Here is a 15259-nt window from a genome sequence, read left to right on the forward strand (position 1 = left end):
AACTAATTTTTTTTTGTCTGGTTCAATTTTTGGTTTGGTTTCGATAAACAAGAAAAAAACAATACCTGTTGGTCAGTAGTTTGATTATTGTTATCATATTTATATTGTTGCTTGGTTCGACCAAACAAAAAGAAATAGAGATAGACATCAAGGAATTCATATACACCCTGAGTGATTGTAGAGCTGGTTCATGGACCAAGAAGTTAGCTTTTGCTGAAGAAGAAGGAAAGACAAATAGAAAATCGACAGATCTGGAATTGAGTAGAGCTAGCCTTGGATAGAATTGAATTTGAAATTGAATTGGGTGGAGTTAAATTGAATCAAATTGAATTGAATTGAATTGAATTGAATTGAATTAAATTAAATTAAATTAAATTTGGACTTATAAGTGAGATAGGAATCACAAGTTGTAATTCCAATTTGAAACGTTATTCCTGGAGTCACAACTACTATATATATACAATTCTTTGTTTGAAATCACAATCGAGATATTCAAAAATAGAGGCACGACTAACATCGATACAAATTCCTGGGAATTTCTGTTTACTATCCTGTGTTATTCATCGTTTCTTTAGGTTATTGTTTGTTTACTTGGTTGGTTGGTTTTTAATAACTAATTTAAGGAAAAAAAGGAACAAAACTCAGTATCTAATAACTTTGGTATTGTTCTTTGTTTTCTGTTATTGTTTTACCTTTTTAACGTTCGTTCACAATTCTTCATTTTGAAATTTTAAGGTTTTATCTCACTCAGAACTACAAGTTGGCGTATAGATAAACTTAAAGGTAAATTGAAAAGAAAAAAGAGCTTTACTGGAATCTGTGAGGTTAAAATTACACATTACATCCAAATCTAATTGCATAGACTAATCAGCATTATTATCATTTATTTGTATTTTTATTTTTATTTTTATTTTTTGTTTGTTTGCTTGGTCCTGTCGATAAAAAGGTTTTATTGACAAAAGTTTTTATTCAGTTCCAAAAAAGAATTCATATACATATATAAGCATACAACCTATTAAGCATTATTGATAAAATTCCGTATTTCATTGACATTGATAAAAAAAATAATCATTAAAATTTTAAGTTAAAAAATTTGTAAATAAAATTCAAATAATGCGGGTTAACAATATAGGAGGAAGAACTGAATCGGTGATGAGGTTAGATCACAACGGTCATAATCAGCAAAGGGCGTCTCCAGAACAAGTAGAGGAATCTTTAAAACTTATAGATGATTTGAAATTCTTCCTGGCGACAGCACCTGTAAATTGGCAAGAAAACCAAGTCATTAGAAGATATTATTTAAATAATGATCAAGGTTTCACGTCATGTATTTTTTGGAATAATCTGTTTTATATTACAGGTACAGACATCGTAAAATGTTGTATGTACAGAATGCAGAAATTTGGCAGAGAAGTAATACAAAAAAAGAAATTCGAAGAAGGTATCTTTTCTGATCTAAGACATTTAAAATGTGGTATTGATGCAACTTTAGAACAACCCAAGTCTGAATTTTTATCATTCTTATTTAGAAACATGTGTCTTAAAACTCAAAAAAAGCAAAAAGTATTTTTCTGGTTTAGTGTACCTCATGATAAATTATTTGCAGACGCATTAGAAAGAGATTTAAAAAGAGAAAGTTTAGGGCAACCTTCAACAACAAAGCCAATTAATGATCCAGCCGCTTCTTTCCAATATAACTCAGATTCAGAATATTCTTTATATGATCAACTTTCATTGCATGTCAATTCGAAAAGGACAAATAAAGAAGTCTATAAACAAGTACAATTCTCCCCTGATGATGATTCAGCTGGCACTCCGTTGAATAATCAAACTGATATTATGAGAGAAGATGCAGGAAGTACGAGTGTACAAACATCGTATGATGAAAACGACAACGCCAAAATAGATCAATCTCCGATGCAAAGTCAAGATGTCAACGAAGATCAAGATAATAAATTCTCTCAACAGACATTGGTTCTTGATTCAAATTCACTAGATATAAATACAGACAGTGCATCTTTCGAAGCAAAACAACATGATTCGATTAATAAATTGGTGGAGGAAGACGATTTCCCATTAGATTATGTACCGATTGAAATAGAATATCCAAATCAAGAAGAGGCAATAGATGGCTTTAGCATGCAACCTAATGATATGTTTCAACCTTCGTCTATGTTGTATGAAAATTCAATGGTTTTCCCAGAAGATGACTTAATGCCAACGACGGCTACTATGGGTAAATTTAACTATCCAATGGCTGCACCAATGGGCTGGCCTGTTTCGGCAACAAGACCTCATTTCATGATGAATTCTGAGTATTATGCTTCAAATGGAAAGAATCTTCCAGATTCCCCAAATCCATCAAGAAAAAATGCATCAGTTAAAAAACAAACTAATATAGATCTAGTTAAAAAATCCAGTAATGAAAATAATGAAAATGTTGAAAGTCAAGAAGATGATGAAAACGTATCCCAAAATGGAGATGTACCACAATATCCAATGTATCCTAATCCATATCAGTATCCATATCAGTACAATAATTCGATGGTACCTCCCAATGGATTCCCACCTAATATGTATAATGGATATCAAATGGAACCATTCCCTCAGCCAGTTGACGCTTCCACATATCCATATGATGATTTTTTTCCATCTCATGAAGGATTTGATGAGGGCTATTTCCTACAATCTGAACCATTTAGCTGGGGTTATGTGCCTCCACAGGGAATGCAATTAACAGCGCCACCATATATGTCAAAGGTATACTCACAGCAAGGATTTAAACAAAATCAAATTCCACCTAGGAATTCGTATCAATCATCGCAGGGTCCTTCTTGGAACGGTCAAACTGGCCAAACGGGATATCATTCAAGAAGTAATTCCAAAAACTATCAGAATACACCAATGCGCTCTCAAGGAGCTCAAGCACAGGGTGAACGCTGGAGGCATTTTCATCGTAATTCTCAATCCGCTACTGCCACCAAATTTTATTTTTCAAAAGCTGGTAAAGTTAATAAGCAAGGTGCAAGAAAAGTGCCTAACCAACAACGTCAGTATATGATGAAACAGAATCTAAAGATGAAACCGGATATGGTAAATAGCATGGGAAGTGGTAGCTCGAGTGGTAATACTGATATTAATAAAAATACATTACCAGTCTTAACTCCTGAATCAACTAATTTAATAAGTCAGTCTGAATTAACAACTGATAAGACGGATCTTAATTCCGAATGAGACAATTTTAAGTAATTCAACTTCAAATTAATATATAGCATTTAAACGTAGATACGTTCATAAATACATTTTATTTAATCTAATCATAATATATTTAATCAAAATCCTGGTTAGGGACGTTTCTTATTAACCTTAAAGTTACAATTAAAAAAAATACAGATTAAATATGCAATTTTATAAATATCTATAACCACATGTAATGCAATAAAACTTTTTACTGTTTATTCTAATCCAACATTAGGATTTTCGTCTAAATATTGATCCAACGATAGTTGTCTAATTTGATTCAAAATGTTTTCATCTTGCATTAATTCCATTTGCGATGACAATAAATCTTCTTCGCTGATGAAACTTTTGATAGTCTCTATGGTATCGATTGACTCTTTTGTTGTTGGTTCAGGAGGAAATATATCAAATTCAAAAACTTGATAATCAGACCATATATATTGGGGAATGGTTGCAATGACAGAGGACTCGTCGGATAGAAATACAAACCTTAGCAAATTAATTGGGATATCGTTAATGTAGAAAGGATGGATGTTTTCGGTATCAGCATAGGCATCAGCATTTGCTATTCCAATTTCACCTTTAATATTCTTTTCAAATAATGTAGTTAATTCATTTCTTAAAAAGGAAATATCCTCTGCATTTTTCCATATAGTTTCGAATCTAACCATATAAGCCTTCGTTTCAATGTTAATAGCATGTAACTGATCAGAATTTATGTTTTTAACTAAATCAACCTCACCAAGTAATTTTTCTTTGTAAATTTTGGCTAAAGCAATTGAATGGAATTTAAAGGATTTTTTTAATTCTATTTGTGCTTTCTCCCTTTCACCTATTCTCAAGTAACTTAATACAATACCTAGCGCCAATCCGAGAGTATACCATTGCTTGTAACAATTCAATAAAGGTGACTTTGATAAATTGATCAAATACTGGAAATCATTGTTCAGTAAAAGATAGTGGTCCATGAAGTAACGACAACCCAATGGATCCTCCATTGGACTTAATGACCATAAAGATTTACACCATTCACTTGCAGTGCCAACAGCACCTCTTTGAACCAACATTAGCATATATCTGAAGATAGCTAAGTAGAACTGTCTGTTGTAAAAATAGATATAAGGAAGTTGACATGAAATGGAATCAAATTTAATACCAGATTTCAAAGCACGGTCAAAAACAAACAATGCTCTTTGGATTAAACCGTTAGTATTTGAACGATCACCCTGTCTGATCATAATCACTGCTACCTGTAATAAACCTGCTACATGGTAAGGATATTTGGAAGATATTAAACTCACCAATGCTTCGTGGTCAGGATGAAGAACAACACTCATGTAAAACTCAGTTAACCCCTTTCTATTAGCTTCTATATTAACAGGTTCAAAGTTGAAATAAGAGATTTCCTTCTCCCATTTTTTTAAATCATATTCGATTGTATCTTTCCAATCTATAGGTCTTTGCCATAGTTGCCATTCTAATAGTTCGTTATGATTAAGTGACTTCATTGACAACTCCCCTCTTGTTGTAGGTAACCAATCGTCACGAATCTTTGTAAATTGTAATCTATGAATACTTCCACCAGGACCATTTGGAACATTACGATGATCTTTACCACTCCAGTTTTTCACCAGTCTCTTAAGACGTTGGATCTGTTTCAGTTGCTGTGGTGAAATATGTGTTGATGAGATAGAATCGATATCTTCAAGGGAGGCGGCAGAGATATCGTCGAATAATAATTTAAACTCAGTATGAGGATCTAATTTTCTAAAGTCGTTATTGAAAGCCCAGGCATGACGTTTTAAACAAGATATTGGAAATTTAGAAAAAGAAGTATCATAAAAAATATCATTCATTTCAAGTTTACTCTTCTCTGTTAAAACAGATTCATCTGGTTCAGATGCTGTTAAGAATTCTTCATCATTATCGTCAATTGATTTGGCATCAATTTTAAATTCAAAATCTCTTGCATTTTTCTTTTGGAACTGTTGCAGAATTTTATCAAATTCTTCATCATCCTTGTTTTGCTCATCGGAAACTTCCACGTCCTGAACATTGTTTGACTTAGTTTTGGACTTCTTCTTCTTCTTCTTCTTATTCTTGGTTTTTTGAGATTTAGTCTGCAATACTACCTTCGACAGTTCATTACTATCCTCATCGCCCACATTCAAAGGCACCTCACTTTCATCCTCCTCGATGACGGGCTCAGTTTCATTCTCACTTTCAGACCCTTCATTATCAGAAGTTTCCCCCATCAATGCAAATATATTTGCATTAGCCATCGGATTCTTCTTCTTAGGTTTGCTAGAACTCTTTAAAACCGTAGCTGAACTGATGATACTATTCAATAACTCATCGTCATTTTGCAATCTTTTCAAAGCTCTTGAACTCATCTGGTAACTATTCTTCCTCCAAAATAAGTCTGAATATCAGCAAAAAAAATCCAAATAATATCAGAACAACTAGAAACCACTCAGCAGACTCTATTCCCCCACTCTTGGATCCGCTAGAACTGACCTGTTAGTCTTCTGTCTTGATGATTTAATAATAGTTTCAAGTTAACATTTACTCTTATATATCAATTTCCACTGCTAAATTTTTCAGCGATATCAAAAAGCTGAAAAATTATTCAGTATTAAAACAAGAGACCATAACAAGATAAAGCTCATCGCAAGCAGTTTCGAGGGTGATAGAGGTGTTATTTGGTGCTAATAAGGACTATTTGGTGTTGATTTTGAGTATCTATAGTGGTTGTATTAGTTTATTTCTAATTAGAACGGTTTCAAAAGGGTAGAATTACGATAAAATCAGAGATGGCTAAGAGCACTAGAAAGCAAAAGTTAAAGGCTAAGGACTTCCAAAAGAAAAAACTGAAGGTTGGTAAGGGCAAAGATAAGCCTGGTAATGTTACTGATACATCGTTTGCCGCAAGGACTATAAGCATCAAGGATCAACATTTGGAACATAGTAATGATTTGACAAAGCGTCTTCCATTACTGAAACATCATAATGTATCAGTTAGAAAGGAAACGTTACAATTGTTTCAAAAGAGTTTGCCTACAATTATTGACAGCAGCATGATGACACCACTTCTGAACCAAGCTATACCTCTAATCTGTGATGATTCCAAGCAAGTGCGTTTAGCGTTTATCGATTTAATTGATGAAATTGGTAAATTGAATGAGCAAGTATTGAGATTACATTGTAAGTACTTCGTTTTATACATCAGTATGTCCATGACACATATTGTCACTGCAATTCAGGCAGATTCTACCAAAGTATTACGAGTTCTGTTAAAATATTGTGGTGAAGAAATTTGTAGACAGGCATGGGTGAAACTATTGGACGGTATATTCAGTGTATTAGGATGGGGTAAGAATGGTAAAAATCAAGCAGCAGGTATTGTGCATACTAGGAAGAAAGATGCAAAGACAGTTGCTATCCATTTAGAGGCGTTACATGATTTCATCAAGTATGGTTGTACCGATAGCAATGAATTGAACTCTAATGAAGGTGATGGGGGTGAAACTGGTAGCAACGATGACAATAATCAAATTATCAATGAACCAAATCAATTCTTAATCCCTAACTTCCCACAACCCTATGAATATTTGAAATTATTCACTAGAGAATTGCGCAAAGAAGGTGGCAGCAGTGAAACCAATTCGAATACGTTAAATTCTAATAACAGTAGTTTATATTCGCAAGATATCGCCAATCGTTTACAAATACTCAAAGAACAATACCTTGCCAGCATTGAAAAGGAGTTAGATCTACTGATCAAAGAAGGTGGGGAATCTGGTAAAACGTCAAATAATTTAAAACAGTTGTTGAGTGAAGTTTACTAAGTAGTCCATTTCAAATGGTTTTGAGGTTGATTATAGACATACCCGATGGACTATAGTTATATGAACGGGTCCCTACAATTATTGCTGACACTCGTAGTGTTCATTTCATATATATAGATAAGTATTTTGTATAGTATAACATAATAAGTGGTGCGTTGTCACGTGATTCAGGGATATGTGATTAGTTTATACTGTAGTATAACATAGTGGAGGTGTAATAAGAGGTATGAATCTCTGATTGGATGTGTGTGTATACGTTAAAATTCCACTTACTGTTCTGTCAGTTTGATTTTAAAGTAATAACCCAATGGTTCCTTTCTTGTGTCAGTTTATCTCACCCCATCTCACCTCTCCAGATGAAACAACCCAGTTTCTCATCTGGCAACCACACAGATTTTCAAGAACTGTGTATAAAGTAAGGTATATTCCAATGCACAGGGGTGTATCTGGGAGTAACACATTAACGACAGCAATCAGTTTGGTAATAACCATGAATATTACTATCTTTCATCAAGTAACCATCTGGTAATTGAAAAGGGCCAATTATTGCTTGATAATAGATACTATTGGTAGTCGATAGACTCATATAATTAGCCATTGGTATTGCTAGTTAGATTGTCCAATTCAGCGTTACCGTCACAACTGGTAAGACAACAGATTGGTCACATGACTACTTCTATATAGTATGTAGAGCCGGGTAACACTATAAAATGTAGGGTGGCCAAAAACGGCGACAAACTTAAATAAGCAAATGAAGGAAAATTTGGTGGCGAGTTTTTAGTAACTAGTTTAAAAAAATGGGTATACAAGAACAAAGATATAACTTTAAATTGGTCGAAAGAGAACAAAGTAGTAAACGTACCGGTCTAAAAATTGCTATATTGGATACTGCGATAAGTTAGAATTTGTTTGGTGTTATTTTATTTTTATAACCAGGCTAATCGCATTTCTATTTTATGCATATAAGAGAGCTTATTTATTTTATGGAAATTGAGGTTTAATAATGGCTAAAATAATTGAGGAAAAGCTTAAGCGACGTTACAAGTTGGCTGAAGATAGTTTCCAATATAATCTTTTGGTGAATGAATTGTTCTATCTACGGGAATTTGTTTCGTTGATTGAATTTGATCCAGCTCATCGTAATGATAGCGAAAATTTTGATAGATTTTTAAAAGATAATAAACTAAGTTTAGATGATTTAGATGAGGTTGGTGAATTGAGCAAGGACACTGCAAATGATAAGACTGATTCTATTCCAGCTGTACGAAAGAAGAGGAATTTAAGAGGAACGACTACTTCTTCTTCTAATGGCACTAATGTTCGTCCTAGTGATGGCATAGAAAAGAGTTGGTTGAATGATATTAATCAGATTGTTGATGAAAAATATGATGAATTGATAAATATAATTGGTGGTGGTGCTACTGGTGCAAGTGAGGGAAGTCCCAAGGAAAAAATTCATAATCTGACAAAAAAAAATATAGATCATAAGAAGAAAAATGGGCCTTCTTCTTCCTCCTCCAAAACAGCAGCAGCAGCAACAGCAACAGCAACATCAACAACAAAACAGCAAACTGTGAAAAATGAAACTATTAAACAAGAGACTGTGGACGTAGTACCTAGTAAATCAAAGAATAGATCAAAGAAAATTACAAATAACGTCAAGATTGAAGATGAGGTTGATGATACTATTGAGACCGTACCTCCATTAAAATTGATTAAAAATAGTTCAAAAAGAAAAAATGGCGGGAAAGCTAGTATTACATCGGAAAATACTGATAATGACGTGAAAAACATTTATCACGACTACACTCATAATGATAATATTAACAATAACGACGAAGATGATGACAATGACTATGGCAATAACGACGATGATTATGATTTTTATTTCACTTCATCTTCGGATGAAGATACAAAAAGACCTTTGACAAAAAGACAACGGTTAGCTCCAAATAGACCACATATTAATTTGATTGTACATCCACCAAATCAAACAATAACTAATCCAGGGCATGTGATAAAGCAAAAATATAATAATCTAAGTGAATATTTAGATTCTTTCAAATCTATGGATGAAGACATCACAATAGAAGAGTATAATAAATACATTGATGAACAGAGGGAAGTAGTAGGCCAGATTAGAAAGGGTTTAGAAAGCGGTGCTTTAAAATACGATCCAGTAACAGACTCTCTCCAACCCATTACAGAAAAAGATACAAGATTGATCCAGTCATACAGACCTCCTCCAATTTCATATATGTATAAAGAACAAAATTTACAAACTCATCAGGACCATTTGATCAATCAAGGTATTTATATGAGTAAACTATTACAAAGCAACAAAAAAGCAAGAATTTCGAGAGCACGTAAAGTGTCACAAATGATAGAACAACATTTTAGACATATCGCCGGTGCAGAAGAAAGAAAATTAAAAGAGGAAGAGAAACAAAGGAAAGCATTGGCAAGAACTGCTATGCAAGCTGTTAAAAGAAGATGGACATTGGCAGAAAAAGCATTTAGAGTTCTGAAAAAGGATGAGGAAGAAGAGCTGAGGAGAATTCAAGGTAAAAAGCATCTTTCTAAAGTTTTAGAACAAAGTTCGCAACTTTTGGGAGCCCAATTAAATCAACAACAAGACGATTCGGAAGTAAGTTCGATAGATAACTCTAAAAATGAATCTGATTTAAGCTCTTCGGAGAGTAATAATGATGATTTCTTAACTTCATCGGATGAAGAAATTGAACAAGAGTTAGAAACTAGTATTTCTGAAAAGTCAAATACAGTTGATGAAGCACTGACCACAGAAGAATTAAAGTTAAAATACAGAGAATTGGAAAATGTGAAATCAATCGTCAATACTTCAGAAGGTAATGATATAACAACACAAAATGAAAGTGAAAGTGATTCGGTAACAACAGAAGAAAGTTCAGAAAATGATGAATTGGAAGAAGATGAAGTTTCAGTATCTGAAAGCAAAAATATTGGGTTAGGTTCTTTATTTGAAAATACTGCATCGGGAGAAGAATCAGAATCGGATGAAAGTGTTGATTTTAAGATGGGTGAGTCAGATGCAGATGATATGAATATCTCTGAATCAGAAGATGAAACCATGGAGAAATCACCAACTCCAGCCAGTGAAAAATCTGAATTCAAGCTAGGAGAAACTGATCCTGTTTCTGTTGTTGAAGTACCAACTCCGCCATTACTAAGAGGAACATTAAGAATTTATCAAAAGCAAGGTTTAAACTGGTTGGCATCATTGTATAATAATAAAACTAATGGTATTTTAGCAGATGAAATGGGTTTAGGAAAAACCATTCAAACAATATCACTTCTAACTTATCTCGCTTGTGAAAAACAAAATTGGGGTCCTCATTTAATTGTTGTCCCGACATCAGTTTTATTGAATTGGGAAATGGAATTCAAGAAGTTTGCACCAGGTTTCAAGGTTTTGACTTATTACGGTTCCCCTCAACAACGTAAAGAAAAAAGAAAAGGTTGGAATAAACCAGATGCATTTCACGTATGCATCGTCTCATATCAATTGGTAGTCCAAGATCAACATTCTTTTAAAAGGAAAAAGTGGCAATATATGATTTTAGATGAAGCTCATAATATTAAAAACTTCAGATCTACTAGATGGCAAGCATTGTTGAATTTTAATACCCAAAGGAGATTATTATTGACAGGTACTCCTTTACAGAATAATATTGCTGAGTTATGGTCTTTGCTTTACTTTTTAATGCCTAAAACCATCACAAATGGAAGTGGTATATCTGGTTTTGCTGACTTGGATGCATTCCAACAATGGTTTGGTAGACCTGTAGATAAAATTATTGAAACGGGTGAAAATTTCGAACAAGATTTAGAAACCAAAGAAACGGTTAATAAGCTTCATCAAGTTTTGAGGCCGTATCTGTTGAGAAGATTAAAAGCAGATGTTGAGAAGCAGATGCCAGCAAAATATGAACATATCGTATCTTGTAGATTGTCTAAAAGGCAAAGGTTTTTATATGATGATTTCATGGCTAGAGCTCAAACAAAAGCCACTTTGGCAAGCGGAAATTTCATGTCTATTGTCAATTGTTTGATGCAATTAAGAAAAGTGTGTAATCATCCTGATTTGTTTGAAGTTCGACCTGTTTTAAGTTCATTTTGTATTGGTCACTCAGTAGCTTTTGACTATACTGATAAAAATAGAGTTGTTGAAAATTTATTATCCTATAAGGGGTATAAAAATAATGTAAATCTGAATACATTGAACATGGTGTTTACAAATAATGAAAGGTTAATGACATCATTCCATTCAAGAGACATAAGTAAATTAAAATGTATCGAAGAATTCACATATGAATTGGAAAGGTTAAGAAATGAAAGAAGAGCAGATATTGACGAAAGTAAGTTAGCCGTGGATATTAATGTTGCCTCTGAATTTTTTAAGCAGTTGGGAACACAAAAGTTTGATGAAACAATAAGCTCTTTGGAAATGAAAAAGGATATCAATATATTAAGATGTGATAAAAAGCCAGTGTATGGTAGCAATCTGATTAAATTATTGGACATAACTGATTCAGATAAAACTCATTTAGATTCTGTTTCCCCTCTAATTGAACCACTACAGACAAAAATCCTAAATAATAAGAAAATTATTGAGACTTTTGCCGTGATTACACCTCCTGTAGTTACATTAGATATGAGAAAGATGGCTTTAGGGTTAAACGGTACAAGTTCTTTACCTGGAAATTCAAAAGATTCATTGGCACTAAGTTTGAGAAATATGGAAAACCCACTTCATTTATTACAAACAAAGTTAACAATTGCATTTCCAGATAAATCATTACTACAATATGATTGTGGTAAATTACAGAAGTTAGCTATTCTATTACAACAGCTAAAAGACAATGGGCATAGAGCACTAATTTTCACACAAATGACTAAAGTATTAGATATTCTGGAGCAATTTTTGAATTACCATGGCTATTTATATATGAGATTAGATGGTGCTACAAAGATTGAAGACCGTCAAATTCTCACTGAAAGGTTTAATAATGATCCCCGTGTTACAGTGTTTATTCTTTCAAGTAGATCCGGTGGTCTTGGTATTAACTTGACAGGTGCTGATACGGTTATATTTTATGATTCTGATTGGAATCCAGCCATGGATAAACAATGTCAAGATCGTTGTCACAGAATTGGTCAAACAAGAGATGTTCATATCTATCGATTTGTCAGTGAGCATACTATTGAAAGTAATATTTTGAAGAAAGCTAATCAAAAGAGACAATTGGATAACGTTATTATCCAAAAGGGACAATTTACCACAGATTATTTCTCTAAATTGTCCGTTAGAGATTTACTGGGAGCAGATGCTACAGAAAATATTGTCAATGATGACAAGCCATTACTTGAAGAAGGTGAAGATGCAACCAAGGATCCTCGAAGCTTGGAAAAAATGCTGGCTCAAGCGGAAGACGAAGATGATATTCGTGCAGCAAATATGGCAATGAAAGAAGTTGAAATTGACAATGAAGATTTTACTGAAGAAATAAAGAATAATGATTCTGACGCTTCAGAAGAAAATAGTGAGTATAATCAGTACGAGGGTACGCGTCATATTGAAGAATATATGCTAAGTTTTATTGCTGAAGGATACTACTTCTAAATAAAAGCATAAGAGTAGAAGACACTTTCATTCAAGTTGTAACATTAATTTACAGAATCAACTATTTAAGTTTGATCTGGTCCTTGCCGAACAACTAAATACTTTATTAAGCAAGGTTGCATATAATGTAAATAAGCATTGAAATTCAAGAAAAATAATAAGCACTTTTTAACATACATAGCATAAATAATAATGCATTTTTAATTACATTTAAAATCCATAGTTCTTATTTATATATATATATATATATAAACTTCGGGTTAAGCGTTATGATTCAACAAATAACACATAGTTTTACAATCTGAGAATTTATATCGTCAATTATCGATTGCTTTAACCAAGTAACTAACATAAGCACAACTACAAGGATGATCTACTGTATTAATTTAACATCCTACTATGGATATTTCCCTTGATATAATACAATTATATATAACTCAATGGATATTATGTCAATTAGCCAAGTGTTTAAGCTAAGCTCAAACTTTTGATGTAATAATTAACATGGTATAAATGAAAAAGTTCTGATAAATTGAAGGGAATGTCTCAAGGGTAGCAACGAAAACTATTCGATTTTACTGAAGACGTTAACGAATTGACTATAAAAAATTCTGGTGTACCTCAACAATATGTACTTATACGTTTAAGTATTGATCGTATACCTTATTTGTCGAAACTCTTGGCTATAGGTCTCCAAGCTGTTCTGAGTTTTCGAAATGTCAGGGGAGGCGTAAGGTGATTTTAAGAATATATTACTCAGAATTCACCTTTAAAGTATAGGGAGAAACCGTCGATTCCATAATTGATTTGTAAATGTGTGTGTATATATATAAGCAAGTTGGATTCAATTGGTTAATAAATCTATTTAAAATTACATAAAGTTACTTAGAATTAGTCTTGATACTTTAATTTAAACCTTTTACACTTGCTCTAAGCAATAATAATAAATAACGCTACAATACTTTTCAATTGGAATTATCTGACAATTGAATTGAATAATAAATATAATACACTGAACTCCCAAAAATAATCAATTAAAATGTCTGAAACTGTTAAGTATTTTTACAAGGGTAATGACACTGATTTAATAATATATGTTAAGTCTGAAGATGCAGTCAAGAAATATTTGGCAGCACCAGCAATTAGCAAACTAGCTGACACTGTAGAAGTCTTCCAAATTTTTGCCAACAGTGATGGTAAAGGTGTTGAAGGTCAGCTTGGTGAAGCTTCTCATGCTCAATTAGAAAATGAATTTGGTAAAGGCAAAAAGACCGAAGACATTCTTGATTTAATATTAAGGAATGGTCAATCAAAGTCTGCTAGAAAGACTATATAATCATGGAGCCTGCAAGCCACTTTATCGTAATTAAATGATGATTAATAATGAGTACACAATTATAACTTATATAAATCTTAAATAAATAAAATAAATTCATTATTTTTTTTTTGAATTAAATTAGTTGAATCTATTGAAGTTCGTACTTTAAACTGAAGGCCAATTCGATGAGAAATCTTATATTTATATATTACTGAACATTAATACATACATATTTATAAAATGAAATATAGATATAATGATAATGATTTTAAATTATTGTACATATATTTTGAAGTGAGTGATTATTCAATATCCTTTATTTTTGTTTTATCAAAGTTTCTAATGGAGAGTACATGATGGGATGTTGCTATAGTAGAAATGACTAGTAAATAAAATTAAATCTTTTCTATTACTAAGTTTAGTATCTACCGCCACGGCCACCACCTCTAGAGAAACCACCTCTGGAACCACCGCCTCTGGAGAAGCCACCTCTGGAACCGCCGCCTCTGGAGAAGCCACCTCTGGAACCGCCGCCTCTGGAGAAGCCACCTCTGGAACCACCACCTCTGGAGAAACCACCTCTGGAACCACCACCTCTGGAGAAACCACCACCTCTAGAGAAGCCACCACGGCCACCTGGAGCGCCGGACTTCTTCTTCTTTGGTTTTGGTGGACCAGCGACCTTTGGTTTAGGTAAGAATCTTTCAATTGGTAGTAATTTGTCTGGAGCAATGTAGAATTTATCACCTTCTTTGAAACTAGCAGCTTGAACACCTTCAGAACACTTGATAGTGAAATAAACTTCATTTAATGGGCCCAAAATTTCATCAATTTTACCAACTTGAGTTTTATTTTCCAAGTAAATTGGAGCATTGAAGTATGGAATCTTGGTGTTGATAGAACGACAGACAATGTCACCTTCACATGGATGTAAGAAAGCACCCATTTCTAATACAGAGTCTGGAGGACCTTGTGGAGCAGAAAATCTACCACCTCTACCGGCAGAACCACCACGGCCACCACGGCCACCTCCTCTAGAGAAACCGCCTCTGGAACCACCTCTGAAACTCATATCTTGCTATTATCTGTCAATTAAACGTTCACCTGAACAAAAATTTCAAATCAAATTAAGTTCCAATTCAAATCTACAGAAAATATGCTGATTCAATTATTATGCAACCAAATAAAAAC

At 33.2% G+C, this 15259-nt stretch overlaps 6 protein-coding genes across 6 annotated transcripts; 4 read left to right on the plus strand and 2 right to left on the minus strand.

The window, feature by feature from the left end:
• Positions 1-1113: 1113 nt before the first annotated feature.
• On the plus strand, positions 1114-3234 carry STE12 (homeodomain family transcription factor STE12; the record flags this gene model as incomplete). The annotated part of the gene is made up of 1 exon (XM_001646462.1): positions 1114-3234. The coding sequence occupies one exon, from the start codon at positions 1114-1116 to the stop codon at positions 3232-3234; it is 2121 nt and encodes a 706-aa protein (XP_001646512.1).
• Positions 3235-3455: 221 nt separating this feature from the next.
• On the minus strand, positions 3456-5633 carry RQC1 (Rqc1p; the record flags this gene model as incomplete). Its single annotated transcript, XM_001646463.1, has 1 exon — positions 3456-5633. The coding sequence occupies one exon, from the start codon at positions 5631-5633 to the stop codon at positions 3456-3458; it is 2178 nt and encodes a 725-aa protein (XP_001646513.1).
• Positions 5634-6053: 420 nt separating this feature from the next.
• On the plus strand, positions 6054-7088 carry IPI1 (Ipi1p; the record flags this gene model as incomplete). Its single annotated transcript, XM_001646464.1, has 1 exon — positions 6054-7088. One exon carries the CDS (start codon positions 6054-6056, stop codon positions 7086-7088), a length of 1035 nt encoding a protein of 344 aa, XP_001646514.1.
• A 1003-nt stretch (positions 7089-8091) lies between these two features.
• SWR1 (chromatin-remodeling protein SWR1) lies at positions 8092-12750 on the plus strand (the record flags this gene model as incomplete). The annotated part of the gene is made up of 1 exon (XM_001646465.1): positions 8092-12750. The coding sequence occupies one exon, from the start codon at positions 8092-8094 to the stop codon at positions 12748-12750; it is 4659 nt and encodes a 1552-aa protein (XP_001646515.1).
• Positions 12751-13789: 1039 nt separating this feature from the next.
• On the plus strand, positions 13790-14086 carry RTC3 (Rtc3p; the record flags this gene model as incomplete). The annotated part of the gene is made up of 1 exon (XM_001646466.1): positions 13790-14086. One exon carries the CDS (start codon positions 13790-13792, stop codon positions 14084-14086), a length of 297 nt encoding a protein of 98 aa, XP_001646516.1.
• Positions 14087-14486: 400 nt separating this feature from the next.
• Positions 14487-15140, minus strand: GAR1 (H/ACA snoRNP pseudouridylase subunit GAR1; the record flags this gene model as incomplete). Its single annotated transcript, XM_001646467.1, has 1 exon — positions 14487-15140. One exon carries the CDS (start codon positions 15138-15140, stop codon positions 14487-14489), a length of 654 nt encoding a protein of 217 aa, XP_001646517.1.
• Positions 15141-15259: the final 119 nt, after the last annotated feature.

The sequence above is a fragment of the Vanderwaltozyma polyspora genome, genomic scaffold, assembly GCF_000150035.1.
Source record: "Vanderwaltozyma polyspora DSM 70294 KpolScaffold1055 genomic scaffold, whole genome shotgun sequence".
Classification (NCBI taxonomy): Eukaryota; Fungi; Ascomycota; class Saccharomycetes; order Saccharomycetales; family Saccharomycetaceae; genus Vanderwaltozyma; species Vanderwaltozyma polyspora.